Source organism: Phyllobates terribilis, unplaced genomic scaffold (genome assembly GCF_046119375.1).
Source record: "Phyllobates terribilis strain yellow unplaced genomic scaffold, ASM4611937v1 Scaffold_1__5_contigs__length_1240528914, whole genome shotgun sequence".
Taxonomy (NCBI): Eukaryota; Metazoa; Chordata; class Amphibia; order Anura; family Dendrobatidae; genus Phyllobates; species Phyllobates terribilis.
The window spans coordinates 1,026,042,542-1,026,065,127 of NW_027362761.1; the positions used below are offsets into that span (position 1 = coordinate 1,026,042,542).

At 45.7% G+C, this 22,586-nt stretch overlaps 1 protein-coding gene across 2 annotated transcripts in view; it reads left to right on the forward strand.

Annotated features, from left to right (window-relative positions):
* Positions 1–22,586, forward strand: part of FSTL5 (follistatin like 5) — a 1,189,778-nt gene that overhangs the window by 1,161,513 nt on the left and 5,679 nt on the right. For both annotated transcript variants that reach the window (XM_073644479.1, XM_073644487.1), the window contains one exon: positions 10,324–10,448. In XM_073644479.1, coding sequence (XP_073500580.1) covers positions 10,324–10,448 — 125 coding nt within the window. The remainder of the gene's footprint in view (positions 1–10,323; positions 10,449–22,586) is intronic.

Below are 22,586 nucleotides of genomic sequence, written 5' to 3' on the forward strand. Positions count from 1 at the left end.
CAAACTTGGGTGCGGCCCTTCGCCGGGGCAATGTCACACACGTGCCTTGTATGGCTCACGTGTTGAACCTGGTTGTCCAGCAATTTTTAGCCCACTATCCCAGACTAGATGGCCTTCTGCAGAGGGCACGGTCGCTGTGTGCTCACTTCCACCGTTCGCATCCCGCAGCTTAGCGACTTACATCTCTACAGAAGTCGTTGGGCCTGCCACTTCACCGGCTAAAATGCGATGTGCCTACCCGGTGGAATTCAACTCTGCACATGTTGCAGCGACTGTGGCAGCACCGACAAGCCCTGGTGCAATACGTTCTGACGTATAGCCTGGGCCAATGAGATTCAGAGGTGGGGCAAATCACGCTGGAGGAGTGGTCTCAGATCAGGGACCTATGCACCCTTCTGCACAGTTTTGAAATGGCGACGAAGATGTTTAGTGCTGACGATGCCATTATCAGCATGACTATTCTGGTGATTTACATGCTGGAGCACATGTTAAACAGAATTCGGAGTCAGGTGGTGGCACAAGAGGAGGTGGAGGAAGTAGAGGAGGAGGAGTTGTATGCGGAAGGGCTAACATCTGCAAGGTCCAGACGGTCGGCAGCACCAAGGCGGCAGGCATGTGAGGGTGGGGGAGATGGTTTTACCAGGGCGCATGGTAGCAGCCAAACTAGTGAGGAAGGTGCAGGAGCCCAGGAAGAAGTGGAGGACGAACTGATGGAAGACTCATCAGATGAGGGAGACCTTGATCACATTTCTGTTGTGCGAGGTTGGGGGGAGAGGACAGAGGAAGGAAGCATGATTGTTACCTCGCCACCAACACAACAGGGACTTGGTGCTCCTGGATGCGCAACACACATGAGTGCCTTCTTGCTGCTCTACCTCCAACATGACCCTCGAATTGTGAGAATTAGAAATAATCCTGACTACTGGGTTGCCACACTGTTAGATCCCCGGTACAAAAGTAAATTTGCAGAAATTATTCCTGCCATAGAAAGGGATGCACGCATGCAGGAGTATCAGCAGAGACTGTTGCAGAATCTTACATGTGCTTTTCCACAAAATACCAGTGGTGCACGTAGTGAATCTCACAGTTCCAACTTGCCAACCGTGGGACCGTCAAGTGTTCAGCACTCAAACCGTAACAGAACCACAGTATCTGCTGGTAACATCAATTTTGCGGAATCATTTCACCACTTTTTTATCCCATCCTTTGCAAGGCCACAGGAGACAAGAAGTCTGACACATAGTCAACGCCTAGAGACGATGGTACAGGAGTATCTCCAAGTAAACATTGAAGCCACGACTGTGTCACTGGACCCTTGCTCTTTTTTGGCTTCCAATCTGGATAAATGGCCGGAGCTAGCCACTTACGCCTTGGAGATCTTGTCATGCCCCGCAGCCAGCGTTCTGTCTGAACGTGTGTTCAGCGCTGCTGGTGGTGTGCTGACAGATAAGCGCACGCGGCTCTCCACTGATAATGTAGACAGACTCACGTTCATAAAGATGAACAAATCATGGATCCGAAACGACTTTTCTACCCCTGTGTCATCCTGGGGAGAGTAAAAGCTTGATGATTGGTTAAAATCACCCTACCAACCGTTTTAAGCTTTCAAATTACTAATCATGTTTATCTGTATCTTGACTGGAAAATAATTTGGGCTTTGTAGCAGTGTGCAGCACTGATCCTATTAGGCCATCTATAATAAGCTCCACCAGATTTAAAATTAAAAATAATTTTTAGCTGCATCTAGCCCGGAAAATAATTTTGGGGCTCCGAGATGCACAAGACACATAAGTGCCTTCTTGGTGCACTACCTGCAGCATGACCCTCATATTGTCAGAATTCGAAGTAATCATGACTACTGGGTTGCCACACTCTTAGATCCCCCAAACTTTTCGATCAACCTTTTCATTTTAATAAAGACCAAAAAAATGGTCATTTTTGAAATTATAAGCATTAGCAGGTTGTTAGAAACTGAAATCAAACAGTTTTCAACTCAAAACTTTATTCTAGGTGATGTTACATTTTCACATAGGACCCCTTGTTCGAAAGGAGCTTCTGAACTCTCTCGTCCATTGAATTTGTCAGGTTTTGGATGGTTTCTGCTTCAATTGTTTTGCATGAGGACAGAATACCCTCCCAGAGCTGTTGCTTAGATGTGAACTGCCTCCCGCCATCATAGACACTCCTTTTAATGATGCTCCAAAGGTTCTGAATGGGGTAGAGGTCAGGGGAGCATGGGAGTCACACCATAAGTTTGTCCCCTTTTATGCCCATATCAGCCAGAGATGCAGATGTTTTATGTGCAGCATGAGATGGTGCATTATCATGCAGAAAAATAATCTTGCTGTGAAATACACGGTTCTTCTTCTTGAACCATGGCAGGAAGTGCTGTTTGAGAAAATCCACATACATTATGGAGTTCATCTTTAGCGCCTTCAGGGATCCTAAAGGGGCCGACAATCTCTCTCCCCATGATTCCAGCCCAAAACATTACTCCACCTCCTCCTTGTTGGCGCTGTAGCCATGTTTGCGTGGGGTGTCCATCAACCAGCCATCCTCCACTCCATCCATCTGGACCATCGAGCGCTGCACGGCACTCATCCGTGAACAAAACAGTTTTGAAATCAGTCTTCATGTAATGTTTGGCCCACTGGAGCCGTTTCTGCTTGTGTGAAGTGGATAGAGGAGGTCGACAGGATGGCGTATGCACAGCTGCAAACCTCTGAAGGACCCTGCATCTTGTTGTTCGGGGGACGTTGGAGGCACAAGCAGCTTCAAAAACTTGTCTGCTGCTATGACAAGGCTTTTTTGCCGCTGCTCTTTCAACCTGACGTAATTGCCTGTAGGAAAGAGTCCTCAATTTGCCCTTATCAGCACGCACACGTGTGTACTGTGAATCAGCTACATACTTCTTGATTGCCAAGACACTTCATCCTGATCATCGCACAATGTTGATTGTAGTCATGCCTTGACCTAAACACTCCACAATTTGTTGCTTCTCAGCAGCCGACACATCCTTTTTCTTTCCCATTTTGGCAGAAAATGTAGGCTGCTGAATAATGTGAGAGAGCCTTCTTAAGTAGTCTTGCCTTTCATTGGACACACCTGCCAAACTAATTAGCACTGGTGTCTGCAATTGCTTACAGTGATATAAAGAGCCCTGACACACATCACCATCAATGAGTTTAACTGACAAACAAACAAATTCTTCCCTTATCACTCCTAAATACTTTTTGCATAATAATTTGGAACACAGTGTACATGTGCTTTTCCACAAAACACCAGTGGTTCACGTAGTGAATCTTACAGTTCTAACTTGCCAACCGTGGTCTGTATGGAGTTGTTCAATAAAGGGCCCAAAATTAAGATAACATAGATGGGAGAGGTCTCTATGAATAGGAATTCCTAAGTATTTGATACCCTGTGAGGGCCAGGCAAAGGGAAAGTTGGACTGGATGGAATCCTATATGGATTTGGGGAGGGAGACATCGGGGGCCTTAGACTTCGCTGCATTGATTTTAAAATTTGTCCATGTAACAAAGTGATCTATTTCAGCCATAACAGCATGGATGGATATATGTGATTGAGTGATATATACTAGGACATCATCAGCAAATAGAGAGCACTTGTACTCGGTGCCTCCCACCTCAATCCACCTAATATTGGGGTTATGGCGAATTGATGAGAGCAGGTGCTCCGTCACTAGGATGTATAAGAGAGGGGACAGAGAACATCCCTGCCTTGTCCCATTGGTGATTGTGAAAGGTGATGAAAATGTTCTGACGCGCCCCCTGGGCCTTGGGACACCCGGAGCCGGACCCTTTTTGGTGGATGCTGGTGGTTGTAGTCTCCGTGGCGGCAACCCGGTTCCGTGGCTCAGGGCGGTCAAACCAGTGGCGGAACTATTTATGTGGTTTTGATGTTTAAATGTCCGACTACGCCACCCGTGGATTGCGGTCAGAGTGAACCGCCGCTCCAGGGCAGACCCCTGAGGCTGGTGTTGTGGGTGCAGCAGAGCGTAGCATAACTCCCCACGGGAGGAGTATAGCCTCAGGGCAGTGTATGCGGAGGATGGGGGTGATGGTGCAGGGCAGCAGCAGTAATGACACGGAGTCAGTGATGCAGTCCAGTCACAGTTCTTATTATCCAGACCACGTCTGCAGGTAACGGCTGCCCACGTCGTACTGTGCTCACCAGGTGAGGGGCTCAGACAACTCCCAGATAACTTTGGAGTGCTTCACAGGACCCCCTTTGTGTGTCCTTTGTCTGGCCTTTCTTACCAACCCTTCTGTCCGGCTGCCTCGGGCCTCCTCTTGGTAAGCTTGGCGCCAGTTTCCCTGACCCTATGTGGTGCCTTCCTAGCGGGTGTAGCGAGCGGCTGCGCCACATAAAATGTCACAGCCTCCTGTTTCTAGCTGAGGGTCGTTTCCTGCCTCCACTAGTTTCGGGGACCGGTCTCCCCCTTTGGCCTGACCCCTCCACGCAGGTGGATTCTGGCGTGCGGTGGCGACTCGCCCGTCCGCACGCCTGAGATCCCTTCGTTCCTCATTCCTGGAGCCTTCTCCGCTCCTCTTCCTTCCTTCTCCCTCTTCCAGGCCTGGGCCTCTGTTACTAGGCCCGCCTCCGGAGCAGAGCTCATGCAGAGCCCCTGCTCCCTGCCACTTCTGCTCAGACTTCTCTGCACTGAACTAAGATGGTGCCCACCTTTTATACTCCCTTCTCAATGCACCCAGGAACTGCTTCCTCCCTGCTCCTGCACTACAGGGTTCCCCTTCCTCAGTGTTCCCTCCCCCTACTCCAGCCAGGGACAGGGACTGTCGTGCCCATCTCAGGGGCATATTGGTCGCCCTGCCCCACGGCAATGTGGTGTAATGCATGCAGGTGTCGGGTCCTGATCCACACTCCATCCTTACCTGAGAGTGAGATATCACACCTCTGGGTGAGGTGCAATACGTCTGTAGCAACCGAGCCCTCAGGGTGCTACAGTTCCATTTATCTTCAGCCTAGGTGACGTATTGCGATACAGGGCCGTGATTTTGGCTATAAAAGGGTCCCCTAGACCCCTACCCCAAGCTTTTTAAGAGAATCATATATGGCGTGCCAGGAGACTCTATGGAATGCTTTCTCAGCATCCAACGAGAGTATCTAATTACAAATTTTTTACTGCATCTAGCCCAGGAAATACTTTGTGCCTAGTAGCAGTGTCTGCTAGTCAGCGGATTATCCCGGCTGTTAAGCAAGCTACACCACCTGTAGTTTAGACACTTAATTTTTTCAAAGGAAATGCTTCAGGACCATGGGATACTTAGTGAAGAGCATCAGGAGGCACCCCAAGGCATAGGGGCTGGGACTGGCAGTAGGATGCCTTGCGGTGGACAGCCGAGCTCGATCCTTATAAAAGCTTTTAAACTGCAGCAGCTTTAGTGGACGCTACTGGAGCTGGAATTACGCGGCTGCTGGTATGAGACTTGCCCTCCAATAGATCCTTGTAAATGGATTTAAAGTGTATTCATTCAAATTAGAGAGACAATTTAAATTAAAAAGCTTAGAGCTGCCTCCACCACAGGGGGGCTCGCTCGACCCACCAGCGGACAGGAACCAGTATTGGGAGAGGGGGGCTGGCCGTCAGAGTTCACCGCGGCTCTGGCACAAACCCGGCGGCACGGGCAGGAGCGGACTGGCCGTGTCGGCTTCTCACTTTTTGGATTTTAGAAGGGCATGACATGCCTATATCTGTGTCTCCCCCTCCTTTTACTCCTCCACCTCTTTTATTTTCGCATGACTATATGTACTTGTCAGTTTTCCATGTGTTAGTTATGTCTTCTGAGCAGTTTGTCAGCTTTTGGACACCTTTGAAGGTGTTTTCTATGTGTTTCTATGTGTTTTTGTTTGCCTGCCATTGGTTTTAACGGTGTTCGAAGGTGTTCGACGAACAGTTCGACGAACAGTTCGGCGAACACACGGGTGTTCGACGAACCGAACCGAACTCGAACACTACGGGGGTGGCTCAACACTAGTGGTGAGTTCCCCTTCAATGGACGTCTTCAAACAGAGGCTGGACAGACATCTGTCTGAGATGATCTAGTGAATCCTGCTTTGAGCAGGGGGTTGGACCAGATGACCCAGGAGGTCCCTTCCAACTCTACCATTCTATGATTCTATGATTCTAAGTCTCGTTTGAAATTTGCCACAAGCCACCTGGGAGACAAACCAAACATGTGGAATAAGGTGCTCTGGTCAGATGAAACCAAAATCGAACTTTTAGGCCACAATGCAAAACGATATGTTTGGCGTAAAAGCAACACAGCTCATCACCCTCAAAACACCATCCCCACTGTCAAACATGGTGGTGGCAGCATCATGGTTTGGGCCTGCTTTTCTTCAGCAGGGATAGGGAAGATGGTTAAAATTGATGAAAAGATGGACTCAGCCAAATACAGGACCATTCTGGAAGAAAACCTATTGGAGTCTGCAAAAGACCTGAGACTGGGATGGAGATTTACCTTCCAACAAGACAATGATCCCAAACATAGAGCAAAATCTGCAATGGAATGGTTCAAAAATAAGAGTATCCAGGTGTTAGAATGGCCAAGTAAAAGTCCAGACCTTAATCCAATCGAGAATCTGTGGAAAGAGCTGAAAACTGCTGCTCACAAACGCCCTCCATCCAACCTCAATGAGCTCGAGCTGTTTTGCAAGGAAGAATGGGCAAGAATTTCAGCCTATCGATGTGCAAAACTGATAGAGATATACCACAAGCGACTTGCAGCTGTAATCGCAGCAAAAGGTGGCACTACAAAGTATTAACTCAAGGGGGCCGAATAATATTGCACGCCCCACTTTCTAGTTTTTAATTTGTTAAAAAAGTTTAAAATATCCTATAAATTTTGTTCCACTTCACGATTGTGTCCCACTTGTTGTTGATTCTTCCCCTAAAATTTTAATGTTATATCTTTATGTTTGAAGCCAGAAATGTGGCAAAAGGTAGAAAAGTTCAAAGCGGCAAAATACTTTCACAATGCACTGTATATATTTAAGCACATCCATATATATATATATACAGACCAAAAGTTTGGACACACCTTCTCATTTAAAGATTTTTCTGTATTTTCATGGCTATGAAAATTGTACATTCACACTGAAAGCATCAAAACTATGAATTAACACATGTGGAATTATATACTTAACAAAAAAGTGTGAAATAGCTGAAAATATGTCTTATATTCTAGGTTCTTCAAAGTAGCCACCTTTTCCTTTGATGACTGCTTTGCACTCTCTTGGCATTCTCTTGATGAGCTTCAAGAGGTAGTCACTGGAAATGGTTTTCCCTTCACAGGTGTGCCCTGTCAGGTTTAATAAGTGGGATTTCTTGCCTTATAAATGGGGTTGGGACCATCAGTTGTGTTGTGCAGAAGTCAGGTGGATACACAGCTGATAGTCCTACTGAATAGACTGTTAGAATTTGTATTATGGCAAGAAAAAAGCAGCTAAGTAAAGAAAAACGAGTGGCCATCATTACTTTAAGAAATGAAGGTCAGTGAGTGCGAAAAAATGGGGTAAACTTTGAAAGTGTCCCCAAGTGCAGTTGCAAAAACCATCAAGCGCTACAAAGAAACTGGCTCACATGAGGACCGCCCCAGGAAAGGAAGACCAAGAGTCACCTCTGCTTCTGAGGATAAGTTTATCCGAGTCAGCAGCCTCAGAAATCGCAGGTTAGCAGCAGCTCAGATTAGAGACCAGGTCAATGCCACACAGAGATCTAGTAGCAGAAACATCTCTACAACAACTGTTAAGAGGAGACTTTGTGTAGCAGGCCTTCATGGTAAAATAGCTGCTAGGAAACCACTGCTAAGGACAGGCAACAAGCAGAAGAGACTAGTTTGGGCTAAAGAACACAAGGAATGGACATTAGACCAGTGGAAATCTGTGCTTTGGTCTGATGAGTCCAAATTTGAGATCTTTGGTTCCAACCACCGTGTCTTTGTGCGACGCAGAAAAGGTGAACGGATGGACTCTACATGCCTGGTTCCCACCGTGAAGCATGGAGGAGGAGGTGTGATGGTGTGGAATTGCTTTGCTGGTGACACTGTTGGGGATTTATTCAAAATTGAAGGCATACTGAACCAGCATGGCTACCACAGCATCTTGCAGCGGCATGGTTTTCCATCCGGTTTGCGCTTAGTTGGACCATCATTTATTTTTCAACAGGACAATGACCCCAAACACACCTCCTGGCTGTGTCATGGCTATTTCACCAAGAAGGAGAGTGATGGGGTGCTACGCCAGATGACCTGGCCTTCACAGTCACCAGACCTGAACCCAATCGAGATGGTTGGGGGAGAGCTGAACCGCAGAGTGAAGGCAAAATGGCCAACAAGTGCTAAGCATCTCTGAGAACTCCTTCAAGATTGTTGGAAGACAATTTCCGGTGACTACCTCTTGAAGCTCATCAAGAGAATGCCAAGAGTGTGCAAAGCAGTCATCAAAGCAAAAGGTGGCTACTTTGAAGAACCTAGAATATAAGACATATTTTCAGTTTTCACACTTTTTTGTTAAGTATATAATTCCACATGTGCTAATTCATAGTTTTGCTGCCTTCAGTGTGAATGTACAATTTTCATAGTCATGAAAACACAGAAAAATCTTTACATGAGAAGGTGTGTCCAAACTTTTGGTCTGTACTGTATATATTTAATTGTCCAGGGAGGCCTGGGTAGAAATTCTCAAAGTCCAGAACAGATCTGTGCTCTGATTCTGTTTATAGTAGGAAGGTACAGAGCAGAAACCAGCTTACGTGCTCAGCAAATGCAGGTGGGGGCAGAGGCACAAAGGAAGCAGCATGAGCAGAGGCAGAAGGAATGCTGAAAACCAGAATCAGCAGAATCTCTTGTGAGCAGGAGACAGGAGAATCACACAGGATTGCAGGAGCATTCAGAAAGCCCGGAAGCCACCAGGAACTGGTCACAGGCAGAATACTCAAGCACTGGCTGGAGGGTGGGGTGGAATTATAAAGCAGAAGACAAAGGGCACATGAGACCATGCACGCCATCTTGAAAGAGGGCAGGAATGCCCAAAAGGTAATAGAAAACACTCAGAGTCCTGACACAGAGAGAGATGCAAGATTCTACATCTGGGCAAGATAAATGAAATTGACTTCTACAGAATGAGAGGAATAGAACTAAACAACAGCATGTGTGGAAAACACTTGGGTATACTAATAGATTACAAGCTACATATGAGTCAGTGAAGTGCAGTGTAATTCAGCAGCAAAAGAAAGGCAAACACAGTTCTGGGATGTATTAAGAGAAGCCTAGAGTCTAGATCACATGAACTAATTATCCCCATCTACTCCTCTTTGGTCAGACCTCATCTGGAATACTGTGTCCAGTTCTGGGCCCCACATTTTAAAAAATACATAGAAAAACTGGAGCAAGTTCAGAGAAGAGTTACCAAGATGGTGAGCAGACTGCAAACTATGTCCTATGAGGAACGGTTAAAGAATCTGGAATGTTTAACTTGCAAAAAAGAAGGCTAAGAGGAAACTTAGTAGCTGTCTACAAATATCTAAAGGAATGTCACAGTGTAAAGGGATCATCCTTATTCTCATTTGCACATGGAAACATGAGAAGCAATGGAATGAAACTGCAAGGGAGAAGATACAGATTAGATATTAGAAAAACTTTTTGACAGTGAGGGGGATCAATGAGTGGAACAGGCTGCCATGAGAGGTGATGAGTTCTCCTTCAAAGGAAGTCTTCAAACAGAAGCTGGACTGACATCTGTTTGAGATGGTGTAGTGAATCCTGCATTAAGCAGGGGGTTGGACACAATAACCCTTGAGGTCCCTTCCAACTCTAACATTCTATGATTTTATGATATATTATATATATATATATATATATATATATATATATATATATATATATATATATATATATATATATATATATATATATATATATATATATATATATATATATATATATATATATATATATATATATATACATATATAAATATATATACACACATATTGTATCTGTTTTGTTCTGGCCCACTACGGCATCACCAGTGAGGCCTAATTGTGGGACCAAGCCATCTTAGTCATGAGCACTTGGAGAAGTGAGTGCACTCTGGTCTTGTGCATATGCAGTTCTGTTTATTGACCTCTAAGCAGTTTTTTTATTCCACCTACAAAGTAAGACTCCATGCAAAGTTCCCATTGTAAGCTCCACCAACCGGTGTTTTGTATGCTGTTCCACAGTGTTAATGTTGCTAACTAGTCATTTTCTGAAAATAATGTATTTTTTTATTTATTCCCAGGTAATAACACAAGCAAGTGGAAGTGTTTCACATCATACCATCCATACTCAGCCAGTTGGAAAACATTTTGACAGAGTTGATGATTTCTTCATTCCCAGCACAACATTGATTATCAATCATATCAGGTATGAAAGATTTTACACTCAACAGACATGTAAAATATAAAATGGTGCATAAGCCAAATTTCTTGAACAATTGAAAGGTTAGCCTAATATTTTATAAAAGGTCTATTTTGAAAAAAAAGTTTGTCAGTGGTAAGGAATGGAAAAATGGTATTCTTAAAAGAAAATAATATACATTATGAAAACTGAAGAAATATCTTCTTACCCATCAACTCTCACTAGTGATGAGCGAGCATGCTCGCTACTGCTCGGTGCTCGCCCGAGGATCTCACTGCTTGAGATGCTCGGCGCTCGCCGAGTAATTCCGGGTTGCTCGGGCGGTAACTCGGGTACCCTTCCTACATGTTTGGCGCTCTTTAGAGAGCCAATGAACATGCAGGGATTGCCTGCCATGCACTGTAATGCCGTAGCCATGTTGGTTGTGGGCATTACAGTGATTGGCTGGCCGCACAGCATTATCAGGTCTATATCAGACCTGACGCCGCCATGCTCGTCACAGTCACTCTGGATCAGACAGTGTAGGGAGAGCTGCTACTGTGTCAGGGAGAGATTGGATCATGTATTAGGTAGTGTAGAGAGAAAAACCGTACATTACACATATCCATCCTAACAAACAGTCCTTCTGAGGACTAATCCATCTGCATAGATATCAGGCAGGCAGGGTGTATAGGCAGGCAGTGTGTATAGCAGACTGCAGTGCATATAGCACAAGAGGCTCCATTCCAATTCTGCCTTCTGCAGCTGTTAGATATTTCTATACAAAGGCCCAGGTCTCAGGGGCCAGGAATACTTTTCTTTTGATCTTAATCCTCATTATTTGCTTAAAAAGCAATCCAGAGAACACCATTTTTTCTGCGCCATTTGCTTGTTGACACTGCAGAATACAGCCAGGTCCTTTCCATATTAGAGTGCTAGAAATCCAGCTATTTAAAACCCTGGATCACATATACGTTGTCAGAAAATACTGCCATTTCTGGCCTCCATTAAAAATTTCCTTTAGTGTGTCATTGAAGCAATTCACCGCAGTGTGCCGTTCAAACTACTTACCTACAGGCCAGGTATTTAAAACTCTGTTTTCTCTATCACACGGATCACATATTAGTTCGCTCCAAACTCAGTCATTTGTAGTGAGCGTGGAAGATTACTGTCCTCCATTTAAAATGGGCAAGTCACGTGGGAAGGAACGAGGAACTGGACTTGATGGTAATGGTGCATGCAGATGCCGAGGACAAGGCTGTGGGCAAGCCGAAATTGTGCCCGAACAAACACCCACATCTTATCGCCTGACCTTCCTGTCCCAATTTCTAGGGGACCGCAGCACACCACTATTGAACCCAGAGCAGTGTCAAAAGGTTGTTGGTTGGATAGTACTTCCAGTCTCTTAGCCACCACCACCACCCTGTCTTCCACACGGTCAAGTCTCAGTAGCCGTGAGTCTGGACCGCATATTCCTCACCCTGATCGTCCTTCCTCCCACCATGCCGAGTACCTAGAGACAATTGATCTCACACTTGGACACTCTGAAGAGCTGTTCACTTTTCCATTTATAGATTCGGGCCTCTCGCCCGGTCCACTTGAAGCGGGGCAAGAGGAGATCGCGTGTAGCGATGCCCAAATATTTGAGCACCCACGGTCACACGAAGGCGACGGTGGGAAAGTGTTACAAGAGGTGGACGATGATGAGACACAATTGCCAGAAAGTCAGGAGGAGGACCAGGGTGCGGAAGTGGAAGACGAGGTGATGGATGATATAGTAACTGACCCAACCTGGCAGGAGGACATGCAGAGCAAGGACAGCAGCACAAAGCGGGAGGGAGGCTGAGCACCAGGCAGGAAGAAGCAGTGTGGTGGCTGCAGACAGAAGGCAGGCAACTTTTCCCCGTAACATCAACATGAAGGAAGTTGCCAGTAAAACTGTTATGTCTTCCCAAGTCTGGTTGTTTTTGAAAGACTCTGCCGATAACCCCAAAAAGGCCATTTGCACCACCTGCCAGGCCAGCATCAGCAGGGGTGGCAAAACCACGAGCCTGACCACCACCAGCATGATCAGGCACATGGCAGCAAAGCACCTGACTTTGTGGGCAAAATCTCAGGGTCCAGGAACAGTGTCTGCGGGTGGCACCATTGCTTCTTCTGCTGTTGTGCATGCAAGCCAATCCCCTGTCCATGGTGCATGCAAAGACGCCTCATGCCCTGCACCTGTCATTGCACACTCTCAAGTAGCAGCATCAGGAAGCACGTCCATGTCCTTGTCCCAGCGCAGCGTTCAGTTGTCCATACCACAGTAATTGGAAAGCAAGCGCAAATATGCAGCCAACGCGCCACTGACCACACTACTAAATTCTCACATTTCATGACTGCTTGCGCTCGAAATGTTGCCTTTTAGGCTCGTGGAGACGGAAGCATTCCGCAACCTGATGGCGGCGGCCGTCCCTCGGTACTCGGTCCCCAGCAGCCTCTTTTTCTTCCGGTGTGCCATCCCCGCATTACACAAGCACTTGTCCCAAAACATTAGCCGAGCTCTCAACAACGCATTTACCTGTAAGGTACACCTAACCACAGACACGTGGACAAGCGCTTGTGGGCAGGGACGGTACATCTCGCTGACGGCACACTGGGTTATCATAGTGGAAGCCAGGACCCAGTCGGACCTTGGGACGGAACACGTCCTCCCGACGCCAAGGATTACGGGCCCTAGGTCAATCAGGGTTGCCCCCATGGTCTACAGCTCCTGAACCTGGTGGCGGTTCTGAGGCAAGGCGAGCTCACACATTTACCATGCCTGGCCCATGTGCTTAACCTCGTGGTTCAGCGGTTTCTCAAATCCTACCCGGAGCTGCCGGATCTGCTTGTTAAAGTACACCGCCTGTGTGCCCATTTTAGAAAGTCAGCAACAGCTTCCACCGCCCTTGAAGTGTTTCAGCAGTGTTTGCAGCTTTCGGCGTTGGAACTCTACACTGCAGATGTTGGGAAGGATTTGTGAGCAGAAGAGGGCAGTTGTTGAGTACCAGCATCAACAAGGCCGTCGGTATTTAGTTCAGACTCCACACATAAGACCTCAGGAGTGGACATGGATGTCAGACATATGTACCATCCTCCAAAACTTTGAGGACTCCACCAAAATGGTGAGCGACGATGACGCCATAATTAGCATCACCATCCCGCTTCTGTCTTCTGAAACGCTCTCTTCTCACAATCAAAGAGGATGCATTGCAGGCGGAGCATGATGAGATGGAGCAAGAAACCATGCAGGGTGATTACACACAGCCAAGCCTCATCTCATCCCAATGTGGATTGGGTGACAATGAGGAAGAGCAGGAGAAGGAGGAAGGACAGGAGCTAGTTTTATGCACTATAGATGGTACTACCTGCACAGCTGTCATACCGTCTGTTCAGCGTGGATGGCCAGAGGACAGAGAGGAGGAGGAGGAGGAGAGCATGGTCAGTCATCCTCTTGGTGAGGACACGGAAGTCTTGCCTGTTAGTTGTCTGGCACGCATGGCTGAGCTTATGTTACGATGCCTTTCCCATGACCTTCGCGTTCTCAAAATTTTGGGTGACAGTCATTACTGGTTGGTGACACTTCTAGACCCATGCTACAAGGAGAACTTTCTATCTCTTATTCCTGAGGCGGACAGGTCTACAAAAATGGGGCAGTACCAGAAGGCCCTTGTTGCGGAACTATTAAAAAAATTCCCATTTGAAAACGCTGGCGGCAGAGGGCACACTTCATTGGACAACCAAGGAGTACAGGCGACAGAGACAAAACTTCAATCCAGCAGAGGCAGGTGAACACTGTCAAAGTTCTGGGAGAGTTTTCTCAGACCCTCCCATCGGACAGGCCCTGAGGCGCGGGGTACTCTCACAAGGAGTGCAAAGTTTGGGAAGATGCTGAGGGAGTACCTTGCCGACCGTACCAAGATCCTTTGTGATTGCTCTGTGCCTTATAATTATTGGGTATCTAAGCTAGATAAGTGGAATGAACTGGCTCTCTATGCCTTGGAGGTCCTGGCCTGCCCTGCCGCCAGCGTTTTATCAGAGCGGTTTTTAGTGCTGCTGGTGGAATTATAACTGATTAGCGCATCCGCCTGTCAACTGAAAATGCTGACAGGCTGACTCCTATAAAAGTGAACAAGGGCTGGAATGGACCAGACTTCTCAACACCACCGAATGATAGCAGCGTAACATAAACTCAATTTCAGTTTCTTTTCTTGGGAGGTGTATTCCCATGCACCTTTTCACACCCACACATGGGTATACGCTTCCTGATTTTGTCTATTTGCTCTTGTCCTCTGCCATCTCCGCATCCTCCACCACCATATCACCAGGGTGACCGTGGTCCGTGATGCAACACCCACCTAATTTTTGTAAAGGGTGATTATGATGCCCGTAGAAAAAACTTTTTATACAGTATGCTCATGTATACCCCCCCAGGGGTAAAAGTTTGTCAGCCCATACACTTAATGCATGGGTATTACAAGTTTTGGAGGCCCGCTCCTTTCTAATGGGAAAAAATTTTTATGAGGCCCTCTGCCACGTCTCTTCCAAGGGGCGTTGAAGTGCCTCCCAATTTTTGGCAGCCCTTGCATTCACTGCATAGGCCAACACTAAGGGAGACTCTCTCCTTTCTAATGGGAATTTGTCGTTACTGTGGCCCTGCTCTGTGTGTCTTTAAATTCTTAGTGGGGTTTTTCCTAAAATTGATCAGCCGTTGGACTCACTGCATATCCTATAACTGTATAGCAGACTCTCTCCTTTCTAATGGGAACATGTCGTACTTGTTACTGTGGCCCTGCTCTGTGTGTCTTTAAATACTTAGTGGGTTTTTTCCTAAAATTGGTCAGCCGTTGTACTCACTGCACACCCTATAACTGTATAGCAGACTCTCTACTTTCTAATGGGAACATGTCGTACTTTGGCCCTGCTGTGTGTGTCTTTAAATTCTTAGTGGGGTTTTTCCTAAAATTGTTCAGCCGTTGGACTCACTGCATACTCTATAACTGTATAGCAGACCCTCTCCTTTCTAATGGGAACATGTCGCACCTTGTTACTGTGGCCCTGCTCTGTGTGTCTTTAAATTCTTAGAGGAGTTTTTCCTAAAATTGGTCAGCTGTTGGACTCACTGCATACCCTATAACTGTATAGCAGACTCTCTCCTTTCTAATGGGAATGTTAGAACCCTCCTGTTAGTTTTTTCTATCTTGTGTTTTGCGGTCACGTGACCATCTGCTTATATATTTCAGCTCCGCCCTTCTGGCCTTGCTGGACTTCAGTGTTGTTTTGACTGTCTCTCTAGCCAGGTGCTTTGGTGCCTATCTCTCTCAGTTCTTGGTCCTCTGGGACCGTTAGTACTTTTTATCAGTTTGTCCTTTTTGCTCTTCAACAACTTCTGTTTAGGAGGTGTCCCATTTTTGTCCCAGTCCTTAGTTCTTTTAGGGACCCCTTCCATTATTCTATTTGTCTCCGTTCAGACTAGCCGAGGATGAAGGACGAGGACTACATACCCTATAACTGTATAGCAGTCCCTCTCCTTTCTAATGGGAACATGTCGTACCTTGTTACTGTGGCCCTGCTCTGTGTCTTTAAATTCTTAGTGGGGTTTTTCCCAAATCTTGGCAACCCTTGCAGTCACAGCATGGGCATCACCACTATAGGAGACCCGCTCCTTTATAATGGGAACATTTTTTTTACTGAGACCCTCCTCTATGTCTTTTCAAAGGGGTATTGGGTTGCGTCCAAATTTTTGGCAGCCCTTGCAGTCACTGGATAAGCAATAACAGTATAGGAGTATAGGAGACCCACTTGTTAATAATGGGAACAACAAAGCATAGCCGGCTGATGGCTCTCTAACAATAGCTAGGGCCGACTGTTGGCCTTTTAAGAATAGTAAGGGCCATCTGATGTCCCTATAAAAATAGGCTTTATGACTTTGAGTCCCTCCATCATAAATAAAAAAGGATGCGTCTGATGATGTGTCACACACCACATTGCCAGATATGGTTGTAAAATCTTAAAATTACCTTTCCCCGATGAATGCATTGTCTTAAAAAACAACATAATAAAAACAAAACAATAGTATCTTTCTTTAGTATAAAAAACAGCGTCACCAATTTAACCTCAATGTAATCACATTGTTCAGCTCATGCACCTCCTCCTCCATCTCCGAAATGACCACATCAGTCACAAGCTGACAGCACTGCAGCACTGCCTTGGCCAAGTGGCAACAGGCTGTGCTGAAGATAAAATGCTTAATGCTTAGGTGACAAACCGCCCAGCGCTGCAGTGTTGTTGAGAGCTGTACCACAGCAGCCTGATCTGTGGCTCTAACAGCTGAGCATACAGCCAGGCATGGTCGTGTGTGACAATGGGCGGAACCTGGTGACGGAGAAATGACAGCCGGGATAGATACTGTTTCCCTATATGCCAGTCCTTTCACCGAGCTAAAGAATATGGCTGTAGTGAAATACAACTCCCATTGAGAAGCTGTTTCAGATTGAAAAACATTGTGCCCACCAGAGGATTTGATTCTGAGGGCTAACCTTTCTCCCCCGCTCAAGAGCCCCATAGCAGCTGCAAAGTTAGCGCTATCATGAACTCTCCTGAGGTAGAAGCCAAGGCACACCAGAGGATTCTCTGGCGGGACCATCCAACCCTGCCGAGAAGCAGTCCTGGCTAAGAATAGTGTGTGGGAAGGTTCCCGGACACTCTATGGCTGCTTTTTACTGAGGAGGAAGGACACGCAAACATGGGGAGAACATACATAGTCCTTGAAGATGTTGTCCTTGCTGGGATTTGAACCCAGGATCCCAGCGCTGCAAGGCTTCAGTGCTAACCACTGATCCAATGTGCTGCCGTTCACCCTCTAATATTTAACAGGCTGGAGAAACTTGCACCTACTGCCATTCTATCTTCAGCTCCTTTGTGAGAAAATGTATTTGGGCAGCCACTCAGTCTACCAAATAAAATTCCTGAGAAGGAAATTGGGGTTGGCTTTGCTACTGGTACTGGGGGCAGTGCTAATACCATGGCGTCATACCATAGTTTGCTGGAAATATTCCAGGCTGGTAGCAGGCAAGCAAATTCCCACAGAAAAGTACCAGCAGTAATGTTCAGGCCACATTTCAAGTGTAAGCAGCTTTAGAGGACTTCCTGGGAGAAATGACACGCAGCGTAGATACGGTTTCTCTCTATGTCAGTCTTTTCACCGAGCTAAATACAACTCTCAGCAAAAAAAGTTGTTGACTTGCTCCGTACCATCCCTGGCCACATTCATCTGTCCACGTGTTTGTGGTTAGGCAACCCTTCCTAGTAAGTGCACTGGGGAGGGCATGGGTAATGTTATGGGACCTGTGCTTGTGGAAGGCGAAGGCAATACCGGGAAATATAGTGGCGGCTGGGGACCTAGTATGGACACCGGGCCACCGCCGGCATGAGGTTGTGAAAAGCTTCCGCCTCCACGAGCTTAAAAGGCCATATTTCAAGTGCAAAGAGCTGCCAGAAATCTGTCATTTTAGTGTTGCGGCCTGTGGGTTGGTGGGTGGCTGGCTGCATACTTGCACTTGCATTCCAAGTAACAGAAAATTAAGCAGATGGTGGCCTCTATCATCATCTTGGCCTCACCTCAGCACTATGAACTCTCCTGAAGGAGAAGCCAGGGCCCGCCGGAGGAGTCTCCGGTTCTCTGGTTGGCCCGTCCAACCCTGCCGAAAAGCAGCCCTGGCTAAGAAAAGTGTGGGGGAAGGTTCCCGGACACTCTATGGCTGCTTTTTTAATGTGGATCGGCCATGCTTATGCATGTTATTTCTCAAAACGCATTACAGATCTGGCCATTGTCCAACTCTGTATTCAAGAAATTAAATGCGCAAAGAAAGATGTGTGAGTCAAAGCACCACTGACAAGTGCGAGTTGATGTTGGATGGGCTGCCATTGCTTCGGCAGCAAGCTCAATTACAGGACTTCCTGGGAGAAATGACACGCAGGGTAGATATGGTTTCCCTCTATGCCTGTCCTTTCACCGAGCTAAATACAACTCTTACCAAAAAAAGTTGTGGACTGGCTCCGTACCGTCCCTGGCCACATTCACCTGTCCACGTGTTTGTGGTTAGGCGGTCCTTCCCAGTAAGTGCACTGGGGAGGGCACGGGTAATGTTGAGACCCATGCTTGTGAAAGGCAGAAGCGATACTGGGAAATATAGTGGCGGCTGGGGACCGAGTATGGACACCCAGCCGCCACCGGCATGAGGTTGTGAAAAGCTTCCGCCTCCACGAGCCTAAAAGGCCACATTTCAAGTGCAAGCAGCTGTCAAAAATTTGTCAGTATAGTATTGCAGCCTGTGGGTGGGTGTGTGGCTGCATGCATACTTGCGCTTGCATTCCAAGGAATGGGGTAGGGACAACTGACGCTGCAGTGAGACAAGGACGTGGACTGTGATTGTTGCAAGTCTGCAACGACAGGTGCATGGCGGGAGGCATCTTCGCATGCGCCAAGGATCATTATGATGGGCACACTTTTAGGCTGTGACCTGTGAGTCAGGGATGCTTCCAGAGGTCTTCCTCATGCTGTTCCCATGTCTTTTCAGCACTGTATGCATGTGTCTGATGATGTGTCACACACCACATGGCCAGATAAGGTTGTAAAATGTTAAAATGACATTTCCTGGTGAATACATTTGTCTTGGTTGAAAGCAATTCAAAAGTGCAAAAATGCATCAAAAATGCTACGTGTGAACATAGCCCAAGTTGTGGAGGAGTATTTTTGTGTTTGGTTATTTATTTTGCCTTATATACAAGTCATTACCGTGGAAAGGATGTTCCTTAACATATTTGCCAGGAAAATCCATTTTGGTTTTGTTTTTGTATGCTTTATTGTCAGTCCGTAAAAGTGGAGTAATACTCTGACCACATTGCTGACAGCAGTGATCTAGGAGTCAGAGATTCTTCCAGGGGTCTACCCCATGCTGTTCCCATGTCATTTGAGTACTGTTCCCATCGATTTGGGAAATTTTTAGGCCCTCTGCAGACCGCCGGGGGGAGCCGCCTGAAAAATGCTCGAGTTTCCCATAGACTTACATTGGGCTCGTTGCTCGGGTCGAGCACCCGAGTATTCCAATTTGCTCGACCCGAGCAACGAGTACCCAAGCATTTTAGTGCTCTCTCATCACTAACTCTCACTCAAAGCTTAATCACTTAATCCCATATCATTGCTTTACAGATTAGTCCTTACTGATATATATTAAGATAATGGAAGAGTGAACAGTCAAGCTCCACTTTTGCCGCTAAGATTTGTGTTCTGGGAATGATAGAATTAAAATCTGTATATACTCTATAAATAGGTAAAGCAAATAAATAGAAAATTTAAAAACCGCTTATTCCAATTGCATACCTTTTTGCAGTCCAATGAGCATCAATCACAAATAGCCAGGGATCGCTAATCAGCAGGTGCTCGGCCGGAAGAAAGATTTTTCCTTAGATATCCTGTTAGTAGATAGAAGGCGGCACTCCAGCAAGTGATTGAATATGAAGATCCTTTATTCTTTACGCACAATTTTAAAACATGGAGCCGGGGAAGCAGGTGCTTCAATGGGTCCAAATACTTTGTGCGAAACGGCCGTCGTCCTGAAGGACCCCCGCTTCCCCGGCTCCATGTTTTAAAATTGTGTGTAAAGAATAATGGATCTTCATATTTAATCGCTTGCTGGAGTGCTGCCTTCTATCTACTAACAGGATATCTATAAATAGGTAAACTTATCTGGAGCTTGTTAATCCTCATCAGTATATTATTCTAATTCTTGCCTTTAGTGTGCATTCACACATTTTATTACTGTCCGATGTTTTATCCAACAGCACCCAGAGTCTCACATATCCATTCACACATCCTTGAAAATGCCGGATTCAAAAATGAGATTGATGAAACTCAAAGCATACCCAATTCTGATCAGATGTTAACGATTAGAATAAGACGGGTCTGTGTGCAACACATTGACATTCACACATACAGTACAGACCAAAAGTTTGGACACACCTTCTCATTTAAAGATTTTTCTGTATTTTCATGACTATGAAAATTGTACATTCACACTGAAGGCATCAAAACTATGAATTAACACATGTGGAATTATATACTTAACAAAAAAGTGTGAAATAACTGAAAATATGTCTTATATTCTAGGTTCTTCAAATTAGCCACCTTTTGCTTTGATGACTGCTTTGTGTACTCTTGGCATTCTCTTGATGAGCTTCAAGAGGTAGTCACCGTAAATGGTCTTCCAACAATCTTGAAGGAGTTTCCAGAGATGCTTAGCGTTTGTTGGCCCTTTTGCCTTCACTCTGCGGTCCTGCTCACCCCAAACCATCTCGATTGGGTTCAGGTCTGGTGACTGTGAAGGCCAGGTCATCTAGCGTAGCACCCCATCACTTTCCTTCTTGGTCAAATAGCCCTTACACAGCTTGGAGGTGTGTTTGGGGTCATTGTCCTGTTGAAAAATAAATGATGGTCCAACTAAACGCAAACCGGATAGAATAGCATGCTGCTTCAAGATGCTGTGGTAGCCATGCTGGTTCAGTATGCCTTCAATTTTGAATAAATTCCCAATAGTGTTACGAGCAAAACACCCCAACACCATCACACCTCCTCCGCCTTGCTTTACGGTGGGAACCAGGCATGTAGAGTCCATCCGTTCAAATTTTCTGCGTCGCACAAAGACATGGTTGTTGAAACCAAAGATCTCAAATTTGGACTCATCAGACCAAAGCACAGATTTCCACTGGTCTAATGTCCATTCCTTGTGTTCTTTAGCTCAAACAAGTCTCTTCTGCTTGTTGCCTGTCCTTAGCAGTGGTTTCCTAGCAGCTTTTTACCATGAAGGCCTGCTGCACAAAGTCTCCTCTTAACAGTTGTTGAAGAGATGTGTCTGCTGCTAGAACTCTGTGTGGCATTGACCTGGTCTCTAATCTGAGCTGCTGTTAACCTGCGATTTCTGAAGCTGGTGACTCGGATAAACTTATCCTCAGAAGCAGAAGTGACTCTTGGTCTTCCTTTCCTGAGGCGGTCCTCTTGCGAGACAGTTTCTTTGTAGCGCTTGATCGTTTTTGCAACTGCATTTGGGGACACTTTCAAAGTTTTCTCAATTTTTCGGACTGACTGACCTTCATTTTTTAAGGTAATGATGGCCACTCGTGTTTCTTTACTTAACTGCTTTTTTCTTGCCATAATACAAATTCTAACAGTCTATTCATTAGGACTATCAGCTGTGTATCCACCAGACTTCTGCACAACACAACTGATGATCCCAACCCCATTTATAAGGCAAGAAATCCCACTTATTAAACCTGACAGGGCACACCTGTGAAGTGAAAACCATTTCCGGTGACTACCTCTTGAAGCTCATCAAGAGAATGCCAAGAGTGTGCAAAGCAGTCATCAAAGTAAAAGGTGGCTACTTTGAAGAACCTAGAATATAAGACATATTTTCAGCTGTTTCACACATTTTTGTTAAGTATATAATTCCACATGTGTTAATTCATAGTTTTGATGCCTTCAGTGTGAATGTACAATTTTCATAGTCATGAAAATACAGAAAAATCTTTAAATGAGAAGGTGTGTCCAAACTTTTGGTCTGTACTGTATGTGTGAATGTTCCCTAGTTTCTGTGTCTTTTCTTTCTTTGGAGTCTTCTTTGATATTACTATCTTTTCATTTGTATTTCTTCTTTGACACTTCTGTGTCTTTTAAAACTTCGTTCAACTGTTGGTGATTATTTTCACAATCTCAATTTTTTTCCAGGTTTACTTAGAGGAGTTTTCCCACGAACAAAAGGTAATTTTAATCAATAGATCTTGGAATAATAATAACTTCCACATTTGGATGTGATTAAATAAAATGTTCCTGTGCTGAGATAATCTTATAAATGTGCCCCTGCTGTGTACTGTGTAATGGCTGTGTCTGACCATGCAGGAACATGGTATGATCATACCACAGCTACTGGGAAGGGAGGAAGCAAAAGAGTATGCAGACATTACAGCAGGGGATCACAGCTGATTCTTTCTTTGAAGTAAAACATTTTTTAAAAACAGGCAGAGAAATGTTTTACCTCACAAAAAGAATCAGCTGTGATCCCGTGCTGTAATGTCTGTATACTTTTT